Source organism: Peromyscus californicus, unplaced genomic scaffold (assembly GCF_007827085.1).
Source record: "Peromyscus californicus insignis strain IS unplaced genomic scaffold, ASM782708v3 Scaffold_1__1_contigs__length_55948999, whole genome shotgun sequence".
Lineage (NCBI taxonomy): Eukaryota > Metazoa > Chordata > Mammalia > Rodentia > Cricetidae > Peromyscus > Peromyscus californicus.
Genome location: NW_026294492.1, coordinates 49,273,560 through 49,293,067, shown reverse-complemented (window position 1 = coordinate 49,293,067; position 19,508 = coordinate 49,273,560). Strand labels below are relative to the sequence as shown.

The 19,508-nt window shown below is 51.3% G+C and overlaps 2 protein-coding genes across 2 annotated transcripts in view; both read right to left on the bottom strand.

Annotated features, from left to right (window-relative positions):
* Nucleotides 1-3,254: 3,254 nt before the first annotated feature.
* Nucleotides 3,255-7,056, bottom strand: Tnfsf14 (TNF superfamily member 14). The gene is made up of 4 exons (XM_052745695.1): nt 6,844-7,056; nt 5,821-5,857; nt 5,544-5,588; nt 3,255-3,872 (listed from the first exon to the last, which is right to left on the bottom strand). The coding sequence occupies exons 1-4, from the start codon at nt 7,054-7,056 to the stop codon at nt 3,445-3,447; spliced, it is 723 nt and encodes a 240-aa protein (XP_052601655.1). The 3' UTR covers nt 3,255-3,444.
* A 10,849-nt stretch (nt 7,057-17,905) lies between these two features.
* C3 (complement C3) overlaps nt 17,906-19,508 on the bottom strand; it is a 29,349-nt gene continuing 27,746 nt past the window's right edge. Inside the window, exons 39-41 of the mRNA XM_052746793.1 lie at nt 18,406-18,489; nt 18,191-18,326; nt 17,906-18,092 (exon numbers count right to left, since the gene is read on the bottom strand). Of these exons, the coding sequence (XP_052602753.1) occupies nt 17,951-18,092; nt 18,191-18,326; nt 18,406-18,489 (362 nt within the window). The 3' untranslated portion in view covers nt 17,906-17,950. The remainder of the gene's footprint in view (nt 18,093-18,190; nt 18,327-18,405; nt 18,490-19,508) is intronic.

The window sequence follows — 19,508 nt, the reverse complement described above, 5'->3', positions numbered from 1 at the left end:
AACTGCCTGCATGAGTGTCTTAGTCACTGTTCTATCACACCGTGACCACAGCAGCTCTTACAAAAGGAAACATTTAACTGAGGGCTTGCTTACAGTTTTAGAGGGTCAGTCCGTGATCATCATGGCTGGGAGCAGACAGGCATGGTGCTGGAGCAGTAGCTGAGAGCTACATCCTGATCCACAGGCTGAGTGAAGAAGAGAAATTGGGCCTGCTGTGGACTTTTGAACGCCCCCAAGCCCACCCCAGGGACACACCTCCTCCATCAAGGCCACACCTCCTAATCCTTCCCAAAGAGTTCCACTAAGTGGGCACCAAACATTCAGACATATGAGCCTCTGGGGGCCATGCTCATTCAAACACCACACGGGTGAGGGCCATCCACAGGAGCACTGTGGACTACAGGAGCCACACCCTTGAAGAAAACTGCTTCTCTCGCTCCCCCAGCGGTCATCAAGGCCATCAACTGTCGTCCCTCTGTAGCTCCTCAGTCAGGGGTGTGGCCACGAGCCCCTCCCACTCCGTGCAAGGCTGTCTGTCCTGATCCGGGGAGGCCACCACAGCAGCTGTGTGGTCCTGAGTGCTGGGGTCCTGTCCTGTCCAGAAGACACTGGTTTGATCTGGTCCTGCCTGACCTCGGGCTCTCACAGTCTTTCTACTTCCTCTTCCATGATGGTCCCTGAGCCTTGGGATGTGACACAGACTTCCCATTTGCGACCGAGTATCCCTTCGTCTTTTATTCTCTGTCCTATGTGACCCACTGTGGGTCTGACTATTGTCCACTGCACCGAGAAGCTTCTCCGATGAGGTCTGAGAGCTGTATGATCTTCACATATCGAGATATTGATTTAGAGAGCAGCTTCACACTATGTCCATTTAGCAAAATAGTAGTAGTAGACTCCAAAACGTGGGTCATTGGGCGGTTCACAGCACCAGGTGTGAGTTTTCCCCTGTGGAATGGGCCTTAACTCCAACCAGTTAGTTACCCCCATGACATCTGTGCCACATGCACCAGCGGGCACATCCTGCCAAGCCAGTTATTACTGCAGTTCACAAGTTCAAGCTGGGCAAGACAGGATCTTATCAAGTTTGGGTGTGCAACGAAGAGCAATGGCAATAGTTGGCACTGTTTTGGTGGTCTCTGGGAGACCTCTGACCAACAATTTGGAGGGAGGTACCCCATACCCGGCACCAAAGCACCACCTCTGGGGAGACACACACAGCACAGTGACAACCAACTTATGCAAAGAATAGTTACTAAAGATAAACGAGCTCACTGCAGCCCAAGCTATATAGACGGGGAAACTGAGGCCCAGAGATGCCAAGGACGGATCTCAAAGTCACCCAGCTGGGAAGGGGCAGAGCAGGGATCTGAACACAGAACATCAGCTCCAGAGCGTAAGAACCATCTGATTTCTCTGCAACGACGTCTCCTGTTTGAACACAGTGGTGTTGGACGGCCATCCTAAGACGTTGCTACACGGTCATTAATTTTGGGTCTTGGTAAAAGGTGAGGGGAAGAGTGGTAGGTGACCGCCTAGGGGGAGAATGGGGTCCCAGGAAACAGGGTGGTGGAGCCCCAGGGGGTGGAAGAAACACAGCAGTAGGTCAGTGACTGGGCCGGAGCTTCCTGCCTTATCTGAAGTCACCAGTGCTTCCCAGGGTGATCCTCGGCCCCCTCCTCACCCTTCCCCCTCTCTCCTAGTGTCTTCACACCCCCTTCCTCACCTACAGCCGTCTCCCTCTAGTCTCCTCAAGGCTGAGAAAAATCTTCAAGAATGATTTTTTTTTTCTTTTTCTTCTTAAGACGGAAACTGCTGGGTGCTGCAGCTTTTTATAAATACACTGTCCCCACACCTTGGTCTCATCAAAGCCACGGAAACAGGCCACGATGAGCATAAAGGAAACTCAGTGGGGGGTGACGGGGTATTGGGATGTTTCCGCCTCCCACCAGCGGTGGCGGTGTGGCAAGGACAGGAGGCAGAAGGTCGGCTCGGACTGGCCGTAACTCCTGAGCAGAGGGAGGATGCCCTGTCCATCACTGGTGTGGCCTCTGCATCGAGAAGATGTGGGGCACCACATTCTGCCTGGGGCTTAGGTTCCTCTGTACAGATGTTCATCTGGGATAATACACAGCTGTAATTCTAGATGCTGGGGAAACTGAGGCAGAAGGCTTGCTCAAGACTCCGCCTCAAAAAAATATGAAAAAAATAAAGAAGGCATAATCTACACAAGGTGCTTATCTAGGCATGGTGACATACACCTGTCCACCCAGCACTCAGGAGATGGAGGCAGGAGGATCAAGAGCTCAAGGCCAGCCTGGGCTACATAGCAAGTTCAAGGCCAGCCTGGGCTACTTGAGACCTGGTTTGAAACAAACAGGCAAACAGAACAAGGCAAATGATTAGAACATATAAAGAGCCTCTCAAATACTATTATTTAAGATTCTTTATTTTATTTTATTCTGCATGTGTCCTGCCTGTGGGGTCCAGAGGACAGCCTCAGATGTCATCTTCAGGAGCTGACCACCTTCTTTGAGGGGGGCTCTCACTGAACCTGGAGCTCACCGCTTCGGCTAGACTGCATGGCCAGCGAGCCCACAGGTCCTCCTGTCCCCCTTTCCCACTGGAAGGATTGCAGGCACCCGCCACCACACCCGTCTCTGGGGATTTGAACTCTGATCCTCGTGATCGGGCCACAAGCTCTCTACCCTCTGAGCCGCCTCCCACGCCCCCCAGCTCCAGGCGTCCTGCGGGCCTGGTACATCTGCTCTAAGCGTGTTCAATAAAGTGCCCCAGAGGGTGTTGCCTCCCGTCTCTCCTCTTTCTTCTCCCCCTTCTCCCTCTTTTCTTTCCTTCTCTTCGGCATTCCCTCCTTCTCTCCCTTCCTTTCCCTTTCATCATTTCTGGACTGTGTCGCAGCTGTGCCTTGGGCTGAGCACGGAGGTCCCATCAGAGTGACTCTGAAGAATTTGTGTGCTCAGGAGCTGGCCCCAGGCCAGTCACAGCCAGCTGGCCGATGCCGCCTTGGTGGCTGGAAGCCAATACAGCAGATCGATGGGAGAGGCCAGTGTGTGGAGCCCAGCATGCTCCCCACAGGGTTCTGGGGATATAACTCCCCCCAACACCTCGGAGAGGTTTCTTGTCTTCAACCCATTAGCCCAGAAATGCCAAGTCCATGATATCTGCATCAGACCCATAAATACCCAAGCTTTATTCTTTCTTCCTGAATATCAGGCAAATGGGCTGACCCCACACTCCTGGGCTCCGCACCCTAAGTCTTCAATTTGAAGATTTCCCAAGGCAGGTCGGTAGTCTACATGGTCCCTGAGCACTCCAACTGCAGAATTTGGGGATCCTTAAGGGGGAACTCCAAGATCCCTGCTTGCTGGGCTTGAGGTCTGTCCTGGAGAGGTTCCTCCTTGCAATCCATCATCACCGCAGCCTTCAGACCATGAATGCTCCGAAATAGGACCTCGTGCCGTCTCGGGGTCTGACCAGGCGGTCCCCAGGCACACGGACCACAACCTCCTCCCCGGCCTCCAGGTGTACCACGCCGCCCAGGAAGCTACTGTCCCACCAGACTCGGGAGCTGTTGGCTCGGCCGCAGGGGGACCGCCGGCTGACCAGCAGTTCTAGCTCCTTGGGGTAGCGGGATGTGCGCTTATACAGCCCGTGGGTGATGGGGAGGCCACTGGCCAGGCCCTGGGGGCAGCCCACGCCACTCATCTGCACTTTCGAGTATACGTAGTAGTAGCCGGCTTCTGTGGTCACCAGGGCCCCATTGTGATATTCCAGGCCCCTCAAGAAGGCCAGGCCGAGTCGAGTCTCCCATAGCAGAGGTCCACCCTTGCCTATCAAGCTGGCATTGGCCCCTGGGAGGGAGGGAGAGTGAGAGAGAGAGAATTGGTCAGCACAGTTAGCATTGTGCAGGGGGAGAAACTGAGGCAGAAAGGAGCAAAGCCATTTGAATACCAAAGAGGAAGTTGGCTAGGCGGTGGTGGTGCACGCCTTTAATCCCAGCAGAGCCAGGTGGATCTCTGTGATTTCGAGGCCAGTCTGGTCTACAAAGCGAGATCCAGGAAAGGCACAAAGCTACACAGAGAAACCCTGCCTCGAAAAACCAACCAACCAACCAAACAAACAAAAAAACCTATAACCAAAGAGGAAGTTGAGGCACAGGGTACTTAAGTTTCCTAGTGAAGTGTCAACACTTAAAACGGGGTTGGGGTTGAGGAGACAGAGCCCTTGCCCAGCATGCAGGAAGCCTTGGGCTCCATCCCCAGCACAGACTAAACCAGATGTGGTGGCACACACGCCTGTCACCCAGGGAGGTGGAGACAGGAGGACCACCAGTTCAAGGTCATGCTCTGCTCTGCTCCAAGAGATCCTGTCTCAAAAAGTGTGTGTGCGCGTGTGTGTATGTGTGTGCGCGTGCACACACGCGCGTGTGGCCAGAAATCAACACCAAGCAACTTTCTCAGTTTCAGTTTCCGGCCACCTTATCTTTGAGGCAGAAGACGGCTCTCACTGAACCTGGAAGTCCCCTGTTTGTCGAGGCCGCTGGCCAGCGAGTCCCAGGGATCTTCCTGTCTCTGCCTCTGTCTGTGGGCTGACACACGTTGTGCACTGAGCCGTCTTCCCTCTCCCCCTTCATGTTTCAAATAGTTTTTTTATATAGCATATATATATATATATTTTTTTTTTTTGGTTTTTCGAGACAGGGTTTCTCTGTGTAGCTTTGCGCCTTTCCTGGAACTCACTTGGTAGTCCAGGCTGGCCTCAAACTCACAGAGATCCGCCTGGCTCTGCCTCCCGAGTGCTGGGATTAAAGGCGTGCGCCACCACCGCCCGGCTTTATATAGCATATTTTTATATAGCATATTTTATGTCTATTCTGATTAATTTCTTACTGTGTTAGGTTAGGAATCAAACTGTCTGTGGCATGGAAGAAAAAAATACGGTACATATGGCTGGGCGTGGTACCCACACATTTAGTCCCAGCACTCGGGAGGCAGGGGCAGCTGGATTTCTGGGAGTGTGAAGCCAGCCTGATTTACATAGCAAGTCCCAAGGCAGCCCAGGCTACATAGAGAGACTCTGGGCGTGATAGGTCTGTGTCCCAGCATCCTCCGAGGCCTCTGACGACCTTGGGATGTGTCCCCATGACTAGAAGGGGGAAGGGATGACTTTACATGGCCCTCAGTGGCTGTGATTTCTGGGCCACTTGTCAGTGAGCATTGATGAATGAGGCCAGCAAAATGGCTCAGAGGGTAAAGGTACTTGGAGCCAAGCCTGATGTCTTAAATTCAATCCCTGGAGGCCACAAGGTGGAAAAAAAGAATTGTCTCCTGAGAGCTGTCATCTGACCCCCACACTGTGGCATGTGTATGTGTGTGAGCAACAATAAAAAAATAAATAGCAAATGTAAAAAAAATTAAAAACACACTGGATGAATGTATACATGGTTGCTCTAACTTTCGAAGACCTGGGTCTCCCAGGACACCCCAAGCCCCAGCCCATGTGAAGACCCAGGGTCCCCTCACCTGTGAGATGTGCTGCTGGGTTGGCCTGCTGAGACCGCCGCCGCTCTGAGGAAGACAGCCAGAAGTTAGAGAGGCAGAGAGAAGCAGGGGTCACTGAGGCCGCCCGCCCGCCGTAGGTGTCAGGTTCAGCCCCTTCCGGAGTGACCCAGACTTCTGCTTCTCCAGTCTTGGGGGAGGGGCACCTGTGGGGCTCTGCAAAATCACATTGGGTGATCCTAGGGTGTGGGGAGAGGCAGAGCATTCCACCTGCTTCTCAGGGCCTGGGGCCCAAACTCACCTTGTATTAGTTTCTCCCAGGAGCCTGTGTCTCCATCCTGAAATGCAGATAGGGTGCTGGTGAGGACAGGCCACACCCAGAGTCACACAGGCACATGGTGATGAGACTGTCTGGCTGTGGCCGCGGACACCACCCACGGACACATACACAGGGCCACATGTGCACACAACACACACACACACACACACACACACACACACACACCACACACACACACATCAGATCTGTTTTTTTTCTGAGATTGGCTCTCAAGTAGCCCAGGCTGGCCTCAAACTTGCTAAGTAGCCTAGGATGGCCTTGAAACCCTTGAGCCTTCTGCCTCTCCCGCCCAAGAGCCGGGACGATAGGTGTGTGCCATGGAATCCATCTAAGATCTGATGAAAGTTGAGTGTCTGAAATGCTTGAGACCAGAAGAAGCGTTTCAGAATTGTTTTTAGAGTTTTTGAAATATTCATACATCTTTAAAAAAATTATTTGAGGGCCAGTGAGAGGGCTCAGGGGGTAAAAGCGCTTGCCACCAAGCCTGGTGATCAGAGTTCAATCCCCAGAACCCACAAAAAGGGAGACACAGAGCTGACCCCGTAAAGTCGTCTCAGATATATGCTGCAGCATGCACACACTCGCTCACATCCACACACTAAATAAGTAAATGCAATTTTAAAAAATTAACAGGAAAACAAAGATGAAGACTACGGGAGCATATTGTTTGCACGAGTGACCAGGTGTGGCACACAGACAGACACAGCCACGACGGAGAGCAAGCATACCGCCCGCCATCTGAGAGCGAACCAGGATGACCGCCCTGATGGCAGTGATGGGGACGAGGGTCCGGCTAGCAACACCAGCCATGTAGGTGTGCTCCAGGGAAGCCGCCCGGCACCACACACTCATATCCCTCCACCGATCCCCATGTATAGATGAAAAGATAGGATCAGAACCCCTGGGGTCTGCCTGTCACGCATACACAGCCATAAAGAGACAAACACCAGAGAGGGTCCCCTGGTCCCCTCGAGCCCCACTTACCGGCAGACGAGCCACTATGTCCCCAAGACGTTGATGCAGTTTCAGTAGGAACCAGCCCTGAGTAGCCAGCCCGGCGCCCAGCAGCAATATCAGGGCCAGGCTGACTTGGGCAATGCCACAGCGCTGTCTCCTGTGGTTCTGTCCCAGCCGTCTGAACGGGATGTCTGTCTGTCCATCCACTACAAACACTGAAGGCTGTACCACACTCTCCATGCCAGAGCAGCTGAGGCCCAGAAGCCCAGGGACGGGGCTGGCAAGCCTGAGTTCCTCCCCTCCGGAGGAAACCACAATTGCCCAATGCTTGGGCTTTGCAAACTGCTAAAGGCTCCTGCGGCCCCTGGAGCTCACTTTAAAGCTGAGGCTTGGTGCCTCCGCTTCCCCCACGCACCCTCCTCTCCTTCCTGTGCCCCCAGAAGGCCCAGCCCCCAGCTCACTCTCACTCACACCATCGCTCACACTTTCCAGAAAATGTGACTCAGGTGGAGATGGACGGGGCAGCCCCTGCTCACCCAGCTTGGTGGCTCTGTTTCCCTCAGAAGCGCTTCTGTGGGTTCCATGCAAGCTTCCAACACGTGCATATGCAGACACACATGCAAGCACACAGCTCTGTGTGCAAGCTTTAATCCATGCATATGGGTACAAATGCATGTGCAGATGCATGGCTGTGGGCTTGCAAGGCACAGGTTCCTGCATATGTGCATACAGGTGTAGATGTTCTGATATGTGACTGTGTGCATGCAGGTACATGCACACATGCATTTCCTGATGTGTACGCAGGCCCATATATGCCCACATGTGCTACAGTGTGTATCATCCATTAGCACATGCGTGTATGTACCTCAGTGTGTATGGGTGTGCTCATGTATGTGTCCATCTCAGGAAGTGGGTTGGGGCAGATTTCCAGATACAACCACCTTGTCCCCAAGTCTTCAGCCTGGACCTAAGCCCCATCACACACCCTCCCATATTATAAGGGTTCAGGGGTGCTCAGGAGGCACCAGCCCCCCTTCTCAACTCAATGGCCCCCACACTGTAGTGTTTGGCCTCACACAGAGCTGGCAGTTCTGTGACCACAGAACCCCAGTTCTCTGCCACATTGCTTCCCTAAGCAGGGTTCCCTGGGAGACGCTCACCCCTGACCCTGGGCCCACCCATCCACCTGCCTCAGGAATGGCCCCCACCCCAGAGGAAGCCCGAGTGTGTGAGGTGCTGAGGGGATGCATGTTGTTGGCATGGTCATGGGCATGCCGAGGACTCCAGAGCCTCAGGTTCTGAGGCAAAGGATGAAGGCTTATCTTCCGTTCCATGTGTGATGCTGTCAGGGTGTGTGGAAAGCATCCTCCATTCTCCCCCTGGGTGCTGGAAGTCTGAAGACCACTCCCCTGCAGAGACTGCTCTTACAGAGATTAAATAAACCCGCCTTCCAGATCCCTCTGTGTACATAGGCCCCGCCTCCTGGTTTATGTGTCTGAGATAAACTGCCTCCTTCAGCCATATGCAATAACCCTGCCTCTCTGTTCAGCTCTGTACCACAAACGTGCTGAACTACCCGGGTGGCAAAGGCCCAGACCGCCTGACCCCAGGTATCCCTGTGTCGATGTTCATCTTTCCTTCACTTCGTCGCTGTTGCCCACTCAGGTCTATTCCTGGGACCACGTAAACGACTCAGCAGCCTAGAGGATCCCCCATAGAGGACCTGCCTGGAAGCATTCTCTAGTCTCTTATGGTCTGTGCTGGACAGTCTTATGTCAACTGGACACAAGCTAGAGTCATTTTGGAAGAGGGAACCTCAATGGAGAAAATGCCCCCGACAGATTGGCCTGTGGGAGGGCCCAGGTCACTACAGACTGCTCCATCCCTGTGGGGGCATTCCTGGGTCCTACAAGAAAGCAGGCTGAGCAAGCTATGGGGAGCAAGCCAGTAAGCAGCTCCGCTCCATGGCCTCTGCATCAGCTCCTGCCTCCAGGTTCCTGCCCTGACTTCCTTCATTGACGGACCGTGACCTGGAAGTATAAGCTAAAATAAATCCTTTTTCTCTCCAAGTTGCTTTTGGTCATGGTGATTTATCACAGCAATAGGGATCCTAAGGTGACAGACATGGCCGTGTTTTGGGGACTATTGTGGTGGCACCTGAACTTGGAGTATGCAGAGCTCAGTGGCTGTTCTGTAGGAGCCTGCGAGGTCAGACTGCTGAGAACCATGGAGGCCTGGCTTGTGACGTTACCGAGGGAAGTTCGAGAGCTCCTTAAAGACAACCAGAGCTTCCTGAGTGTGGTGATACACATGTTTAGTCCCAACACTTGGGAGGCAGAGACAGGTGGATTTTCTGTGAGTTCAAGGCCAGCCTGGTCTACAGAGTGAGTTCCAAAAAGGCAAGGACTATGGAGAGACCCTTTCAACCAAACAAAACAATAAGACTATGGGGGATGTTTGATATTTGAAGTAAGATTTCATGGTTCTGCTCAGCTGGGGCTGCAGAATCAGCCATGATGAAGAAGAGACCAGCATCACTGAGGTGAAATCTTCTGGGAAGTGTTTCCTGAGAGTCAGCACACAGAAGCTGTGCTGTGGAGGTGCCCAAGGTTGTACCTAGTGCTGGCAGCCAAATCGGGTAGTGTAAGAGTCACTGGTACTGGTGGTACTGGTTTTGAAGGCATGAGGCGGTCACGGAGAGCAGCTGAGGCCGGGAGAGGCCGGGAGAGGCCACTGGTGAGGGTGCAGACTCAATGTCAGCAGAAGATCCTGGCATTTGAGATGTCAATCCCATGGGATGACCACCAAAAAACAGCAGCAGCAGAGGAGCAAAGCCTGCCCCAGCTTAGAAGATGAGCTGTGTGTGCTGCAGAGCGCGTAGCTGGAGAAGTGGCCCAAGCCCCTTGGAGGAGCCCAGAAGTCTTGTGTGAATTCCAGACATTGGACGTTGAGTTATCTACACAATTGGAGTTTGGTTTGGTTTTGTCCAGGTTGTTGACTGTGCCCTGGTTCTTCCTTCTTGAAATAAGGAAGTGTTTAGTTTGTTTTCAATTTTACAGGCACCAACAGTTGAGAGGCTAAAGATTTTAGATTTTAAAAGAGACTTCGGAGATTTTTTTGTTTTTTGTTTTTCGAGACAGGGTTTCTCTGTGTAGCTTTGAGCCTTTCCTGGAACTCGCTTTGGAGACCAGGCTGGCCTCGAACTCACAGAGATCTGCCTGGCTCTGCCTCCCGAGTGCTGGGATTAAAGGCGTGCGCCACCACCGCCCGGCGAGACTTCGGAGTTTTAAAGGGACTAAATTGGAAAGTGTTTGCATTTGTAAGGCTGTGGGACTTTTTAAGTTTGCAAAATGCTTTATATTGTGATATTGATATTAACGTGTGATCTTGGTGATGAACAAGAAAGGAAAGGTTGTGGTTTCACCGTGATGTGTTTGTGTGTCAAGTTGACAAGTTGTGCTGCATAGTTTTTTTTAAAATATTTTTATTTTATAATTAATTTAATTTTGCATATCAGCCATGGATTCCCCTGTCTTCCCTCCTCCCAACTATGTTCATAGCAGTGTTATTTGTAATAGCCAGAACCTGGAAACAACCTAGATGCCTGTCAACTGAAGAATGGATAATGAAAATGTGGTACATATATACAATGGAGTACTACTCAGCAGAGAAAAACAATGACAGCATGATATTTGCAGGCAAATGGATGGATCTAGAAAAAATCATCCTGAGTGAGGTAACCCAAACCCAGAAAGACAAACGTGCTGGATAGTTTGATGTCAACTTGACCCAACCTACAGTCATCTGAGAGGAGGGCACGTCAGTTAAGGAAATGCCTCTAGAAGATGGGTCATAGGCAAGCCTGAAAGGCATTTTGCTAATTAGTGATTAATGAAGGAGGCCCTGCCCATTGTGGGTGGTGCCATCCCTGGGCTGCTGGCCCTGGGTTCTACAAGAAAGCAGGCTGAATAAGCCATGGGGAGCAAGCCGGTAAGCAGCACCCTCCATGGCCTCTGCATCAGCTCCTGCCTCTAGGTTCCTGCTCTGTGTGAGTTCCTGTCCTGACTTCCTTAGACGATGGATGATGATCTGGAAGTGTAAGCTGAATTAACCCTTTCCTCCCCAGGGTTGCTCTTGGTCACGGTGGTTCATCGAGGCCTCAGAAACCCTAACTAAGACAAGGAGGAAGGGTTTATCTTGCTCACAGTTAGTGGGAAGAGCCTGTCACGGTGGGGAAGTCAAGACAGGAGCCTGAGGCAGCTGCTCGCGACAGGCTCACGGTGAAGCCGCAGACGCAGGTGAACGAACTCTGGTTTCCGGCTCACCTTCTCCTTTCCGGTCAGCCCAGGACCCCAGCCCAGGGGATGGTGCAACTCTCACATTCAGGGCGGGTCCTCTCCCTCAGTTAACCCAATCTAGATAATCCGTGGCTGCGGTGAGCAGAAGATTGTTTCCATGGCGACTCTACCTCCTGCCAAACTGACAATCTAGATTAACCCACAGGACGACAAGTGCAGGGGTGAGGGTGCCGGGCAGGGTTCAGGGGAGATGGGGAGGTGCAGGGGAGTCCACTAGGAACCAAGAACGCCACGAGGCTCAGCTCTCACGAGCAAAGGGGCAGCAAGCTGTTGCCGAGGAGAGCGGTGAGACTAAAGTGAACTGAGAGTGGACCCGCAAGTGTGTGTGTGGGGGCGGTGAGGAGCCGGGCTGCTACAGGCAGGTGCGGGGGGACGAGGAGGACATGCTGCCCAGGACGGACCCTGTCAGCTTGCAGGTCTTGGATGGTTTTGCTTTTCCTGGGGGAGACTATTTCTACATCTTCCTGCAGATAATGGGGAGAAAGAAGGACAAAAGGAGAGGTCCCACCTGAGTCCAGCTCGGTGAACCAGTGAGTTTATCCAGTGACAGAAGCATGGGTGAGGGTTCCTTACTGAAACCAAAGTGACTCAAAGACGCGCATCACCAAAAGTCCCAACTGAGCATGGGTGATGACCAGTGAAGGCTGGCACTCTTGGACTTTCCTGTACAACTTGTAGGCAGCTCCAGTGAAGAGTCTTTGCTTCCCCAGTGACTCACTCAGGGTGTGTGTGTGTGTGTGTGTGTGTGTGTGTGTGTGTGTGTGTGTGTACATATTGCATATATGTGTCCATGTATACATGTGTGTGGAGGACAGAGGCCCACATTAGCTAGCTTCCTCAATGGCTCACCATATTATTGTTTTTAATATTTATTTTTACTTATGTGTGTCCTTGTGAGTGTATGTGTGTGTGGGTTGGGGTCTGCAGAAGTCAGAAGAGGACACTGACTCCCCTGAAGGTGGAGTTACAGCTAGGTGTAAGCTTCCAGACTTGGCCTCTGGAAACAAAATGTGGGTCCTTTGCAACAGCTTTATGAACTTTGAACCAATGAATCCTAACTCCATCCTCCTTACATCTCTCCATCATCCTCCTTACATCTCTCCATCATCCTCCTTACATCTCTCTATCATCCTCCTTACATCTCTCCATCATCCTCCTTACATCTCTCCAGCCTCCTTACAACTCTCCAGCCTCCTTACATCTCTCCATCATCCTCCTTACATCTCTCCAGCCTCCTTACATCTCTCCATCATCCTCCTTACATCTCTCCAGCCTCCTTACATCTCTCCATCATACTCCTTACATCTCTCCAGCCTCCTTACATCTCTCCAGCCTCCTTACATCTCTCCATCATCCTCCTTACATCTCTCCAGCCTCCTTACATCTCTCCATCATCCTCCTTACATCTCTCCAGCCTCCTTACATCTCTCCAACCTCCTTACATCTCTCCATCATGCTCCTTACATCTCTCCAGCCTCCTTACATCTCTCCAACCTCCTTACATCTCTCTATCATCCTCCTTACATCTCTCCATCATCCTCCTTACATCTCTCCAGCCTCCTTACATCTCTCCATCATCCTCCTTACATCTCTCCATCATCCTCCTTACATCTCTCCAACCTCCTTACATCTCTCTATCATCCTCCTTACATCTCTCCACCATCCTCCTTACATCTCTCCAGCCTCCTTACATCTCTCCATCATCCTCCTTACATCTCTCCATCATCCTCCTTACATCTCTCTATCATCCTCCTTACATCTCTCCATCATCCTCCTTACATCTCTCCAGCCTCCTTACATCTCTCCAGCCTCCTTACATCTCTCCATCATCCTCCTTACATCTCTCCAGCCTCCTTACATCTCTCCATCATCCTCCTTACATCTCTCCAGCCTCCTTACATCTCTCCAGCCTCCTTACATCTCTCCATCATCCTCCTTACATCTCTCCAGCCTCCTTACATCTCTCTGTCATCCTCCTTACATCTCTCCATCATCCTCCTTACATCTCTCCAGCCTCCTTACATCTCTCCAGCCTCCTTACATCTCTCCATCATCCTCCTTACATCTCTCCATCATCCTCCTTACATCTCTCCAACCTCCTTACATCTCTCCATCCTTCTTACATCTCTCTATCATCCTCCTTACATCTCTCCAACCTCCTTACATCTCTCCATCCTCCTTACATCTCTCCATCATCCTCCTTACATCTCTCCAGCCTCCTTACATCTCTCCATCATCCTCCTTACATCTCTCCAACCTCCTTACATCTCTCCATCCTCCTTACATCTCTCCATCATCCTCCTTACATCTCTCCAGCCTCCTCCTTACATCTCTCCATCATCCTCCTTACATCTCTCCATCATCCTCCTTACATCTCTCCAGCCTCCTTACATCTCTCCATCATCCTCCTTACATCTCTCCATCATCCTCCTTACATCTCTCCATCATCCTCCTTACATCTCTCCATCATCCTCCTTACATCTCTCCATCATCCTCCTTACATCTCTCCAGCCTCCTTACATCTCTCCAGCCTCCTCATTTTTTGACATAGTTATCTCTGTAATGCTTAATCTCGGTTGAGAACTCCAACTAATATAGTCTCTCACCAAACATACTAATTCTCTAGGCTGGCTGGCCAGTAAGATCCTTGGATAATCCTGTCTCTACTAAGCCTGTGGGATGGCAGACAAATGCCTCCCTGCCCAGTCTGACTGTGGGTTCTGGGGATCGAACTCTGGCCTTCATGCATGCCCAGCAAGTGCTTTACGAACTGCACCCTCTTCCCAGCCTCACCCCCGGTAATTTAAAATGTTCTACAATTATCCATTTATTTATTTCTCAGTGTGTTTTAATTACTTTTTGTTTCTATAGTAAAATACAGAAAGACCGACACATTTTCTTTCCTTTGTAGATGTTAGCTTTGAGTCTTCATATACATGTTTCATTTGAAACACTCATGGAGGTCAGGAAATTAGTGAGGGGCCACAGGCAATGGGGGGCTTTCCAGGAACCAAGGAATGGGGATGTGGAAACCATGGTACAGACTTAAAGGGGTTAGTGGAATAGGGAGAGGTAAATTGGGGAGGTCATGGTAACGGAGGAAAATATGGGAGGGATAGATAACATTAAAGATAATCAAAGCAGTGATGTGGAAACCTGTGTACCACTGTCCATGCTTCATGTGCATATGTATGTTTTGTGCACGTTACCCTATATTGAATGGGGTGACATTGGTCCTCTTAGACACCATTGACTAATAAATAGAAAGTTCAATACCAGGAATGGCTTACTTTGCTGTGGGATGGTCTGCATGTCAAATTGCTCTGATTGGTCAATAAATAAAACACTGATTGGCCAGTGGCCAGGCAGGAAGTAGGCGGGACAAGGAGAGAGGAGAATTCTGGGAAGTAGAAGGCTGAGTGAGGGAGACACTGCCAGCTGCCGCCATGACATGCCGCATGTGAAGATGCCGGTAAGCCACGAGCCACGTGGCAAGGTATAGATTTATAGAAATGGATTAATTTAAGATATAAGAACAGTTAGCAAGAAGCCTGCCATGGCCATACAGTTTGTAAGCAATGTAAGTCTCTGTGTTTCCTTGGTTGGGTCTGAGCGGCTGTGGGACTGGCATGCTGTGGGATGGTCTGTATGTCAAATGTGTTGCTGATTGGTCAATGAATAAATCACTGATTGGTCAGTGGCCAGGCAGGAGGTATAGGCGGGACTAACAGGGAGGAGAATTGAGAGAACAGGAAGCTGGGTGAGGGAGACACTGCCAGCCGCCATCAGGACAAGGAAGATGTAAAGTACCGGTAAGCCACAAGCCACGTGGCAAGGTATAGATTAATAGAAATGGATTAATTTAAGCTGTAAGAACAGTTAGCAAGAAGCCTGCCACGGCCATACAGTTTGTAAGCAATATAAGTCTCTGTGTTTACTTGGTCGGGTCTGAGCGGCTGTGGGACTGGCGGGTGAGAGAGATTTGTCCTGACTGTGGGCCAGGCAGGAAAACTCAAGCTACACTGGCAGGTGACAGAGATTTGTCCTGACTGTGGGCCAAGCAGGAAAACTCTAGCTACATTACTTCTTTGGGGGTTGCTGGCTAGTGAGGTCCCATAGACCCCCCAAACATTACATGCTAGTGTCAATGCTCTCGGTTAACCCCAGGACTTTATGGTCAGACCCCGTTGTTGAAGACACTGCATACCAGAATCACAGAGCGTGCAGAAGTCAAGGTGATGTGTCCTGGAAGCTTCATTCCTTTTGGCTAGCTTTCACAGTGCTGGAAGGTTCTATGCACTCCACCAGAGGAGAGTAACCTCCAGGCTTTCCCAGCTGTGAACCTTGAGAGCTTCAGTAACAGCTGCCTGGCAGGACATGCCCACTGAGCAACAGTGGTACAAACACCACAGCGTAACCAACCCATCTTCTGACTGGACTGAAGCCCAACTCCACGAGATGAAGACTATACCTAGCACGGTTACCAGGCCAAAAATCTGTGGCTAGACACGTCATGGGACCGATGGGAGAACCTACTACTGTTACTCTGCTACTCGGACACAGTGTTGAGCTGACCCCTATTGACTCATTATTATACCCTCAGATCAACACAGCTCTCAACCGCCATCTGAGAAGTTTCTATTTGCGTTAGTTGATGATTAACACAGAGAGCACACTGGCCAAGGTGCAGAGAATAAGAGACTGAACAATTTCATCCCTAAGTGGAACATATATTCTGCACCCCTTCTTTCCAAAGCTTAGGGATTGTTGCAGAAGAGGGAGCAGAAAGACTGTAAGAGCCAGAAGTGGTGGATAACTACAAGGAGACTGTGTTCTAGTCAGGGTTCCTATTGCTGCAATGAGACCATGACCTAAGCAAGTGGGGGAGGAAAGGGCTTATTTGGCTTATACTTCCACATCACAGATCACAGATCACACAGTTCATCATCAGAGAAAGTCCGGACAGGAAGGTAACAAGGCAGGAACCTTGAGATTTATGTTTCCTGAACCCTGTCAGAGAGGTGAACCTCACCCCTCCCTCCACAAGGAACAGTCTACTTCTGGAGGAAACAGTATCTATCACAAACCGTGTGAACCACTGCAGCCCATTAAATGGGAACAGATAGGATGAGGCTGAGCTCCGGGTGAGTCAGGTGAGTGTGGGGTGTGTCTGAGTTCCAGGTGAGTCAGCAGGTGTGTGTGTGTGGGTGTGTCTGAGTTCCAGGTGAGTCAGCAGGTGTGTGTGGGGGTGTCTGAGTTCCAGGTGAGTCAGCAGGTGTGTGGGTGTGTCTGATCTCCAGGTGAGTCAGCAGGTGTGTGGGTGTGTCTGATCTCCAGGTGAGTCAGCAGGTGTGTGGGTGTGTCTGATCTCCAGGTGAGTCAGCAGGTGTGTGGGTGTGTCTGATCTCCAGGTGAGTCAGCAGGTGTGTGGGTGTGTCTGATCTCCAGGTGAGTCAGCAGGTGTGTGGGTGTGTCTGATCTCCAGGTGAGTCAGCAGGTGTGTGGGTGTGTCTGAGCTCCAGGTGAGTCAGCAGGTGTGTGTGGGTGTGTCTGAGCTCCAGGTGAGTCAGCAGGTGTGTGTGTGGGGTGTCTGAGCTCCAGGTGAGTCAGCAGGTGTGTGTGTGTGTGTCTGATCTCCAGGTGAGTCAGCAGGTGTGTGGGTGTGTCTGAGCTCCAGGTGAGTCAGCAGGTGTGTTGGAGTGTCACTGATGCTCTAGAAACTCCAGCGTTGGATAGAAGATAACTGTTGGTGAAATTCTTGCTGTGTAGGTGTGAGGACTAGATGTCCGTCCTCAGGGCGCACATAATCCCAGCACAGAGACAGAGAGACAGCCTAGCTGATCAGTGAGCCCCAGGTAAACAAGGTGCACACAGCTGGAAAAAAAGTGCAGTGGTTAAGAGCTCTTGCAGAGAACCCCAGCTCGGTTCTCAGCATCCATACTTTGCAGCTCACAGCCACCTGTAGCTCCAGGAGATCTAGGGTCCTCCCCTGGCCTTGGTGGGTACTGCACACAGACACACAGACACACCTACTTTAAAAGTTATGGGGATAGGCCGGGCGGTGGTGGCGAACACCTTTAATCCCAGCACTCGGGAGGCAGAGCCAGGCGGATCTCTGTGAGTTCGAGGCCAGCCTGGTCTCCAAAGCGAGTTCCAGGAAAGGCGCAATGCTACACAGAGAAACCCTGTCTCGAAAAACCAAAAAAAAAAAAAAAAAAAAGAAAAAAAAAAGTTATGGGGATGGATTGGTGCCTCCGCAGTAAAGAACACTTGCAGAGGACCTGGATTTGGTTCTCAGCACCCACATCAGGGAGCTCACAATCACCTGTAGCTGCAGCCCCCTTTCCGGGCCTCCAAGGGCACCGGCAGTCATGTGGCTCATATAAAGACATTAAATTAATACATATTTTGAAAATCAAATAAATAAAAAATACAAGGTGTCAGTTGTAGTGGCACACGCCTTTAATTCCAGCACTTGGGAGGCAGAGCCAGGCAGATCTCTGTGAGTTCGAGGCCAGCCTGGTCTATGTAGTGAGTTTCAGGATAGCCAGGACTACATAGAAAAACTCTGTCTTGAAAAACAAACAAACAAAAGAAAGAAAGAAAAGAAAAAAAAACGAAAAAAAGGAAAGAATTTTGGTGTCCACACGTATGTGCACACATGCACCTTACACAGAAACATGTTTACATGCGCGCGCACACACACACACCACGACTCCAGACACTAGGAGGAGGGTGAAATACAACTGAAGATTTATTGGAGGGCGGGGCTGTGGTCAGTTGGGGCAGCCATAGACCACCATGTTCTCTGTGAACGACCCCAGATTCTCACACTGTTTCTGGTTTTCCTCATCCTGGCATTCATCAGCCTCGGGCCAGAGCTCCACCCACGTGTCCTTCCCGATGATGTAGCTGGTGCTGGGGAAGGGAGAGCAGGTGAGGGCGGGCTCCTGCGGCAGTGGGTGGGGCTAGAGGGGGCAGCCACACGCATGCACATGCGCACAATGGGCACTTACTTAGGCTTTTCTCCCCAGAGGTCCGAGGACTGGCCCCACAAAAGGTACTGCTTCCCTTTCTGCAGCTTCAGGGCTTGTCTGCACTTGATGTGGCTGATGAACCTGCGTTCCTGCCCTGCCTGCACCTCATCTGAGCCTGTGGAGCAGGGAAGGGGAAGCTGAGCCCCCGCAGAGGGAGAGGGATTGGGGAGGTGGGAAGACGGAAGGCTAGGTACCTGACTTGATGACCTGCTGGATGGTCATGATGTACTCGTCAAAATCATCCGACAGCTCCGTCGTGACTAGCTTGGTCTTGTACACTGTGTGGGGGAGGGGCAGTGAGAGTCATGAGCAGGGTTGGCCATGGGGCTCTCACCAGCACATGCCCCTGACCATGTGACTCCCCCACCTACAAGCAGAGACAGGCTGAGTCAGAGCCATTGACACTTCAGTCTGTCCCGTCCCAGGAACACACACAACCAGCAGCCATGCCCAGACTCACTCATGTACTCAGTCACAGCTACCTGTGAGTGTTACAGCTGCCTACAGGCACAGCCATCCATGGTAAAGTTTCCTATGACTGAGGGTACCGGCTACTCCAGGCCACAGAAGCACGTGCACATTCATAGCCACACATACCATGCACACGATTAGCATTATAGGCAAGGAGTCATATACACAGAGGCAGCTGTGTTCGGCACAGTCGCCCCCAATGACAGCGCCATGCAACCGTGGCAACCTGCAAAATCACACCACACACATGATTAGAGCCAGGTGTAAGGACAGTCATTTTCATGATGGATGTAACTGCTATCCAAAGCCACTCTTGAGCACTGCAAACACACAGCCATGCAAAGTCACAATTGTCACCATAACACACGTCCAGCTCACACTCAGCCATGTGCAGTTACTGTCACCCACAGCTACAGGCATGTGTGTGTGTGTGTGTGTGTCTGTGAACATGTTCACATGTTGTCATAGCATCAGTTGTCAGCTTGACAAACCTGGGAAGAGGGAACCTCGGCTGAGGAGCTGTCTCCGTCAGCTTGGCCTGTGGCCGTGTCTCTGGGGCATTTTCTTGATTGCTAACTGATAAGGAGTGTCCAACCCACTGTGGGCAGTGCCATCTCTAGGCAGGTGGGCCCGGGCTGTGTAGAAAGGCAGCTAAGCAGGCCAGGGGGGAGGGACATTAGGACGCAGCATTCCTCTGCGGTCTCCATTTCAGTTCCTCCCTTGATGACTGACTGTGAGCTGTAAAATGAAATAAACCCTTCCCTCCCCAGGTCGCTTTAGGTCAGCGTTTATCACTGAGAGGCCAATTGGAACACATCCTTAGCTT